We start from the raw sequence: 8173 nt of genomic DNA on the forward strand, positions 1-8173 counted from the left end.
AGCCCAGGACAGGAGTGTCCTAGTACAGGGATGGCCCAGGACAGGGATGGCCCAGGACAGGAAGGGCCCAGGACAGGGATGGCCCAGGACAGGGGTGTCCCAGGACAGGGGTGTCCCAGGACAGGGATAGCCCAGGACAGGGGTGTCCCAGGACAGGAATGGCCCAGGACAGGGGTGTCCCAGGTTTCTGGGCTCCCCTTGCAGTGAATGCACACCTGGGCCCCCCTTGCTGTGAGGAGGAGGATGATGGGGACCCGTCCCCCCCAGGACCTTTGATGCCCAGTGAGGACGTTTAAGGTCCCTTCCAATGCGCCCCCAGCCCCCGTTCCCAGGACACTCACTCTGGACCTGGATCACGGCTTCCAGGGAGCGCACGGCGTTGGCGTTGGGCTTCTGCCTCATGCTCTCCTCTGGGAGCGGCTCCGGCTGTGGGGGACAGGGGGGTCACGGGGGGCTGTGCCCGGGCTGCGGCGGTGGCACCGGGTCAGTGCCAGTCCAGCCCCGGCTCTCACCTCGTGGCCCAGCAGGGCGGACACGCAGGCCTCGGACGCATCACAAATGGCCGTGAGGTCGTGGCCCCCCTCCAGCGCCAGCACCACGGCCCCCCCCGCCAGGCTCATCAGCTGCTTGGTCATGTAGCCAAAACCTGCGGGACAACCCCAGCAACGTCACCTCCCCCTGCCCAAATCCAGCCCCCAAAATCTCCTGTGGTTCCCCCTGGAGTGGCCACCCCCGAGGGTCGTCCCCAGCGGGGGACATCCCGCCCCGAGCCACCTCCTTACACTTGGCAGAGACTTTGTAGCCACCCAGGGGGGGCGGGTGGCCCTCGGCCGCGTCGAACCCGGCCGACACCAGCACCACGTCGGGGCAGAACTCGTGGGCGATCGGCATCACCACGGTCCTGAGGGGGAAAAGGGGGATAAGGAGTGGGGTCAGCCCCACCTGGAGCATGGGACACGGGCAGGGGGGATGTGGGGACAATACCTGAAGGCAGCCAGGTACTCGGGGTCCCCCATGGGGGGGTCGAGCCCTCCAGCCCAGGCCACGTTGACATTGAAGCCCTCGCCGGGGCCAGCGCCCACCTGTGAGGGAGCAAGGACAGGGGTGAGGCCGGGATGTGTCCGCAGGGATGGAGGGAAGGGCCTGGCTCTGGCATTGCCAGGCCTGGGGGAGGCAGGTGGGGGTCCCAGCCCCTGTCCCGTGCCACGGGAAGCAGGCTGGGGGTCCTGGCCCCCTGCCCAGTGCCCAGCAATGCCAGAACCAGTGGAATTTCCCTGCCATTTCCATCAGTCTCCATCCCTGTGCTGGGATCCGCAGCCGGAGCCGGGTGGCCCAGGCAGGGTGAGGGATGAGAAGCGAGCCCCCAGGGCACTGCCCCTGCTCAGCCCCCCGTGTCCTGCTGTCCCCTTGATCCCCAGAGCCCCCTCTCACCTCATCGGCGGCTCCGCTGCCCGGGAAGAAATTCCCGTCGTCGTGGCGGTGCAGGGAGATGTAGAGAACCTCGGGGTCCCTGTAGAAAATCTGCTGCGTCCCGTTGCCGTGGTGGACGTCCTGCAGGGAGGGCGTTGGGACAGGATTTTGGCAGCTGCAGGGTGGCCCCAGAGCCTCACGTGGCCAAAACCAGGCGGGTCTGGGTCCCCCAGCCCAGGATCTGCTCCTGCTCCCCCAGCCCCACAACGCCGGGGGGTTCCAGCCACGTTCCCACAAGGAGCAGGAGCGGGCACGGCTCCTGGGGATGTCCTGGGGAGGGCAGGGATGTGCTGGGGACAGGGGACAGGACTCACCCAGTCCACAATGAGGATCTTGCTGAGTTTCCCCTTCTGCTGCAGCTGCCTGGCAGCGATGGCCACCGAGTTGAAGAAGCAGAATCCCCTGGGAAGAGGGGTGGGAGTCACCTCCGGGGCCCTTCCTGAGCCCCCTTCCCTTCCCCCGGGGCCTGGGCAGGGATGGCTCCCGGGGGGGTTATTTGGGGGCTGGTTTTGAGCCAAGGAGCTGCTTTTGGGGCTGCCCAGGTGCCTCGGGGAGGGGCCTTACATGGCCGTGGAAGGATCGGCGTGGTGTCCGGGCGGCCGCACCACGGCGAAGCCGTTCTGGGGACAGAGCAAAGGTCAGGGGTCAGAGCTGCCACCGCCAGGGTCACACACGCACCGCATCCCCAGCGGCACGCAGCCCTGGGACCCCCCCAAGCCACCACCTACCTTCAGCTCCCTGGTGGCCACCTTGAAGGCCAGCTCGGTGACACTGCCAGCGGCCCAGCGGGCAGCGTTGGACGAGTGCAGCTCGTTCCAGATGGTGTCACTGTCCACCTGGAAGGGGGGACACTGCTCAGCTGGGGCCACAGCACCAGGGGACATCTCAGTCGCAGCCTCACCCGTCAGGGGTTGGTGTCCTGTGCCATTGGGTGCCACTGGGCCACCCCACATCCTCCTCCTGCCACAGCCCCAGCCCAGCCCCCTCCTTTACCTTCTTTATCTTATTTTAGTGTTAAACCAAACATCTTGGTTTGATCAGCACCACGTCAGAGCCGGAAAACTCAAAGTCTCTTCTGATCGGGGCCATGTGTGAGCTCCCCGTGCCCAGAGGGGGCAGCTCCAGCCCCGGGAACGGGCGGGGGCAGAGCAGGGAAGGGGAGGCAGAGCAGGGAAAGCAGAGCTGGTGCCCAGCACGGGGGGCAAGGAGAGGAGCAGAACCAGAAGAGGCAGCAGGAAGGCACCGAGGGAGCCCCTTCCTGAAAGAGAGAGAGAGAGAGAGGACAGGGACAGGGAGAGGAAGAGAGGAGAAGGCAGTGAATGCAGAGAAACCAGGAGGGAAAGCCGGGAATGGAGAGGCCTCGGAAGCGCTGGGGAGAAGGGAAGAGCTGCTGTCCCCATGTCACCGCTGCCCTCCCTCAGTGGGGACCCCCGTCCTGCCAGCCCCTCCTGATGCCCTGGGAACGGCTCAGGGAGCTCTGGATCAAGGATCCCCTTCCAGAGTGGGATGCTCAGACCTTCCAAGGACCGGGAGCAGCTCTGATCCAACACCTCCATCAACCCCCCCACCTGGGCAGCCTGGAGGCTTCGGGAGCTGCTCTGAGACCCCCCCCGTGGGGCCAAAAAGGAACAGCCCTGCCCCAAAACCCAGAGCAGGGGTGGAGCCCTGACCCCCATCCCTCCCAAAACCCAGGGCAGGGATGGAGCCCTGACCCCCACCCCTCCCAAAACCCGGGGCAGGGATGGAGCACTCACCCCCACCCCTCCGCAGGGCAGCATCACGAATGTCCTCTGGGACAAGATCCCTGTGGAGAGAGGGGACAGTGGGGACCTCAGGGCTGGGAAAATGGGGCTGGGGATGCCAGGCTGGGCCCAGCGTCCAGGGGAGCTGCTGGGAGCCGTTCCCAGGGCTGAGGGTGAGCAGGGCCGGGGGATGGCGGGATGGGGACCCACCTGCCAGCTTCCCGTTGTCCAGTTTGAGGCGGTTGAGGGGGTTGGTGCCGTAGAGGAGCACGTGGCGCTCGCTGTGGACGCACTGCAGCTCCTCCAGGGTGGCCTTGCGGCCCCGCAGGCACTGTGGGACACGGCTGTGACCGGGGGGGACACGCAGGGGCTTCCCCCCGGTGTGTGCCAGCCCCCGGGGGCGAGGGTGGCCCGTCCTGCTGTCCCCGTGCAGCCGCAGCTCGTGTGGGGGGCAGCTGCAAAGGGTCAGGACCCCTCGGATTGGAAGTTGAGCACCCCCAAATTACGGTCAGGGACCAGGAAGGAGCTGCCAGCACCCCCTCCCCGCAGCCAGCCAGCCCAGCCGGACCAGGGCAGGGTTTTACCAGACCGGAACTGGCACTGAGCTGGCAAAAGGCCCTGGTTTGGGGGGATCAGCCTCTCCCTGCGCCCAGCTTCCAGCAGGGCCGGAGCGATGAGGGGCGGGACCGGGAGCGATGAGGGGCGGGACCGGGAGCGATGAGGGGCGGGACCGGGAGGGATGCAGGCGGGGCCAGCCCCCTCCCAGCTCACCTCGCAGCGGCTGCGCAGGCCCCGCTCCTGCAGCCGGGACCAGATGCTCTGGATCCTCCCGGCGTGCTCGGGGTGGTTGCTGTTGTCCCCGCAGGAGCATTGGTGCTTCAGCATCACCGAGTCGTAAACCAGCCCTGCCAGGCACCGCCAGAGCTGCAGAGCTGCTCCCTCAGCTCCTCGGCAGGGGCTCCAAGACCCCAAACACCCCCAAATATTGACTGAAACCTCCCTCAAACCATGGGAGATTCTGCCCCAGACCTGGGAGATTCTGCCCTAAATCCCTGTGGCCTCTCTCCCCAAGCTGCTGGAAGCACATCCTGCCTTGCATTCCCAGGAGAGGTGGCCCAGGGATGCAGCCACGGGGCCAGGCGGGCAAACCCTGCCTGGAAAAGCCACCCGAGATCAGGAGAAGGGGCCCCCCTGGCTCTCTCCTGGTGCTCCCAAGAGTCCGGGAGTGACCAGAATCGATGTGGAGCTGCTTTGGGACATTCCCACGACCCCTCCTGTCCCCAGCCCAGCTGTGACAGCCCCCAGGCCCGGCCGTACCTGTGGTGAAGTGTGGCTTGGGTGGCTGCTCCTGCACGGGCAGGGACAGCGCCTTGGTGTCCTGGGAAGGGAGGGACACGGTGGCCGTGGCCGGGGACGACTGGGCCCTGGAGAGCGGCCGGTGCCCGGTGTGGCCGGGAGGGACCACGGGGGGGTCGGCCAAGGTCTGGCGCTTGAGGAGCTGCTGCTGCACCCGCTGGAAGGAGTCCCACAGAAAGGCCTGGGGACACAGGACACCGTGAGGGGTCGGGACAGGGGACTGGGGACAGGGGACAGAGCCCTGCTCGGTGTGTCCAGAGCTGGATCCAGCGGCTGCTCGGAGCTGGGACAGGGCAGGGCAGGGCAGGGCAGGGCAGGGCAGGACTGTCCCAGCATCTGCTGCTCCCTGCCGGCTCAGCCCTGCAGTGACAGCAGCGATGTCAGGGACAAAGTCCGCGAATTTGGGGACAATGTTCAGCAATGTGGGGACAGTGCCCAGCTGTGCTGACACCAGCGGTGGCCGCAGCTCTGCCCCTGTCCCCGTGAGCTGCCCCGGGCTCCAGGCAGGCTCAGATGCGGTCCCCGAGTCCCCACCCCTCCCCAGGGCTCCCCATCCCTCCTGTACCTGCTGCAGGACCAGCTCCTCCTGGGGCTGCCCCATCTTCTGCGTCCTCTCGGGCTCCTTCCCGCTGCTGCTGGGCCGGGGGGGCTCCACGCGTGTCCTGGTGGGGTCCCCGCCCTCAGCTGCGGCCTCCGGGAGCGTCCCCTCGGCCTCCATGTCCTCCGAGGATGGGATCTGCCGCAGCCGGGGCTTCTCACTGGACTTGGCCATGCGCTGCAGCCAAGGGGACAAATGAGCAGGGGGCGGTGGCAGGGGACAGGCCAGGCCGGGGTGGGGGACAGGACATCTCAGGCAGGAGCAGGAGGGAGCCGGGAACCTGAGCTCTGCCCTCTGTGACTCTGTGCCACCTCCCCCGGGACACCCGGCAGTCGCTGTCCAGCGGTGGCAAGGCCACCCCGCACCCCCCAGTGCCACCCCCACGCCCAGGCCGGGCCTCACCTTGCCCAGGTGCGTCTGCTGCTTGAGCCGCTCGAGGAAGTGCGCGTGGTGCTGCTGGAACACCAGGTGCTGCTGGATGGCCTTGGGGCTCTGCGGCAGCGGCTCCGAGCGGGTCCTGCCCAGCGGTTTGTGGTGGCCGGGCAGGGACAGGCGCTCCGCAGAGATGAGGGAGGGCGTGAAGGAGAAGGGGATCGTCCCCAGGCCCGGCACTGGAGGGGAGAGCAGGGACAGGTAAGGGGTGGCAGAGGGGACGCCCAGCGCAGCTTTCCCCACGTCCCCGAGCCGGACACTCACCCGCCACCAGCGGAGCGTGGGTGACCGAGGGCTCGAGGATGATGACGGGCTGCAGCCGAGGGGACAGGGGGCTGCTGGCCTCGTGCTGCTCCAGGCTGGCCGGGATGAAGACGGGCGAATGTGTGCCCTGCAGCACCGGCCCGTTGAGCACCGGCACCCGGTGAGCCAGGCTGGGCAGGGCCCGGCGCTCGGCCTCGCCCTGCGGGGATGGGGACAGGGTCAGGCACAGGGACGCGGCACCGGGAGGCCACAGGATTGTCCCCACCGTGCCCACGGGCAGCGCCAGGAAGCCCAAACCCAAAGGAAAGCCCCACAAGGCCCCTCTGCCCGGTGCTGGGGGTACAACCCGGCCACCTACCCTGGCACTGGTGGTGGCCGGCAGGCCCAGGGTGATGGCCGGCAGGGAGGCCGCGCTCTGCAGGGCAAACTGGGCCAGGGAGCTCTCCTGCATCATCAGCCGCTGGGCCAGGGGTGTCTGCACCAAACACGAGCCATCGGTGCCCTGCTCCCAGACAGGGACCAGGGCAGGGGACATCAGGGACAGCCCTGGGGACACCCGTGGGGACAGGACACCAGTGGGAGAGGGGAAATGCACCCTGGTGGGTGTTGGAGCAGCGCCGGGCCGGGAAGAGCATCCGGGGGCAGAGAATCGAGGGGCATCCCGGGTGCAGGGAGAGCAGGGAAGGGGGTTCAGGGCTGGGGTCGTGTCCTCCCCCTGAGCCCAGAGGGGACACCGGGCCCCCAAAGCCACCGGAGCTCACCTCGTGGGCCACACCGGGGGCCGTGGGCAGAGCTCCGTGCTCGGCGGGCAGGCTGTCGTTGGGAGAGCTGCAGCCGGACACGGGGGTGCTGCTGCTGCTGGGGGACGAGTCTGGGAGGGGACAGACACGGGGTGAGGGCACAGCCCCCACCCAGCCCCTCACTGCTGTCCAGCTGCTGCCCCCCACCCTCCTGGGGCCGAATCCCCCTTGGAGCCGCAGCGTGGGAGGCACCACTCCATGGTGGGAACCCTGAGCAGCCACCTCCACACCGGGCCTGGGGCACTTCCAGCCCTGTAGGGCCACCCTGGGGCCCAAAAGCAGCGGGAGCAGCTGCACCAACACTTCCCGGCTCACCCATCCCACACTCCATGGCCCCATCCGCGGGGGAGGACACATCAAACCCCGGGGACACGGTCCCCAAGCAGAGGTGCCACAGGAGCCCGGGCAGGCTGGAGCTGCCCCAGCCCGGCCCCGTCCAGGCAGAGCCCTCACCGACGGCCTCGGGTGGGCGCCTCTTCAGCGAGGGGGGAGCGCTCTCCTTGCGTGTCAGGGGGTTCTTGCGCCGGTCTAGGCACTTCCTGGGCTTGCAGCGAACCTTCAGGTTGGGCTCGGACGCTGCCGGGGACAGGGGGTGAGTCCTGGCCCTGCCTGGACGGGCTCCGTGGGGCCAGTCCTCAGCTCCGGCCAGGGACCAGGGACGTGGGGACATTCCCGAGGCCTTACCTGTTTTCCGCAGCGGAAAATGCTCGGGAGGGTCGAGAGAAGTGCTGGGCACGGGGGGCAGGAAGGTGCTGAGCATGGGAGGGGAGGGGCCCTCGGGGTCCAGAGGCTCCAGAGACCTGCGGGGAGAAGCCGGAGCCCCTTCCCAGCTGTCCCTGAGCCTCGGGGGTCCCACGTCCTGCTCAGGGCCAGAGGGACAGTGCTTTACCTGTAGGGCAGGGCTGCAGGGGGGGCGTTGCTGGTCCTCTCCAGAGCCGCCTGTTGCTTCTTCAGGATGACCTCAGCCAACTTCTGCTTCACCACCGTGCTGGCCACAGCACCTGCACAGTGACCACAGTGACCACAGTGACCCCACGGGGCTCAGAGCCGCTCCGAAGGGTCCCTGCGGGCACGATCCCCACCCCAGGGCTCCAGGAGTGACACCAGGATGGCTGGAGACCCCCTGAGGGCACAGCTGGGCCCATTCCCATCCCACTCCCGATCTGTCTGTTGCAGCAGGGATGCTCCGTGGTTACAGCAGGGATGCTCCACGGATCTGTGCCAGCATCCGAGCACAGTTAATTAATTAATGAATCATTAATTAAGTGCGATGTGGAGTCCCGCGCATCCCAAAATTGGGAGCGAGACCCCGGCAGCTCCTCCAGCGCCGGCACCAGAGGGCGCCGGGAGACCGCGGCTGGGCGGGGGCCGCACCCAGGCCGGGGGTCCCAGCGGGGTCTGACGGATGGGTGGGGTCTAAAAACCCAGCCCGGGGGGCTGCAAACGCATCCCGGGGGTCCTAGAGGGGTCTGTCACCTCAATGGGGTCCGTAACCCAGCCCGGGGGTCCCA

The 8173-nt window shown here is 67.9% G+C and overlaps 1 protein-coding gene across 8 annotated transcripts in view; it reads right to left on the bottom strand.

The window, feature by feature from the left end:
- Window positions 1-8173, bottom strand: part of HDAC7 (histone deacetylase 7) — a 56242-nt gene that overhangs the window by 1952 nt on the left and 46117 nt on the right. For 7 of the 8 annotated variants that reach the window (XM_042023633.1, XM_042023634.1, XM_042023636.1 and 4 more), the window contains exons 4-23: window positions 7552-7663; window positions 7347-7462; window positions 7116-7238; window positions 6624-6733; window positions 6221-6364; window positions 5863-6061; window positions 5569-5777; window positions 5134-5343; window positions 4530-4749; window positions 3984-4117; window positions 3423-3543; window positions 3225-3274; window positions 2199-2306; window positions 2035-2090; window positions 1785-1872; window positions 1432-1551; window positions 985-1082; window positions 783-901; window positions 513-646; window positions 342-426 (exon numbers count right to left, since the gene is read on the bottom strand). In XM_042023633.1, the coding sequence (XP_041879567.1) occupies window positions 342-426; window positions 513-646; window positions 783-901; window positions 985-1082; window positions 1432-1551; window positions 1785-1872; window positions 2035-2090; window positions 2199-2306; window positions 3225-3274; window positions 3423-3543; window positions 3984-4117; window positions 4530-4749; window positions 5134-5343; window positions 5569-5777; window positions 5863-6061; window positions 6221-6364; window positions 6624-6733; window positions 7116-7238; window positions 7347-7462; window positions 7552-7663 (2556 nt within the window). The remainder of the gene's footprint in view (window positions 1-341; window positions 427-512; window positions 647-782; window positions 902-984; window positions 1083-1431; window positions 1552-1784; window positions 1873-2034; window positions 2091-2198; window positions 2307-3224; window positions 3275-3422; window positions 3544-3983; window positions 4118-4529; window positions 4750-5133; window positions 5344-5568; window positions 5778-5862; window positions 6062-6220; window positions 6365-6623; window positions 6734-7115; window positions 7239-7346; window positions 7463-7551; window positions 7664-8173) is intronic. The other variant, XM_042023632.1, reaches the window with a different exon arrangement.

This window comes from Corvus kubaryi, unplaced genomic scaffold, assembly GCF_017639235.1.
Source record: "Corvus kubaryi isolate FWS band 111438036 unplaced genomic scaffold, C.kubaryi_AGA036_p1.0 37253, whole genome shotgun sequence".
Lineage (NCBI taxonomy): Eukaryota > Metazoa > Chordata > Aves > Passeriformes > Corvidae > Corvus > Corvus kubaryi.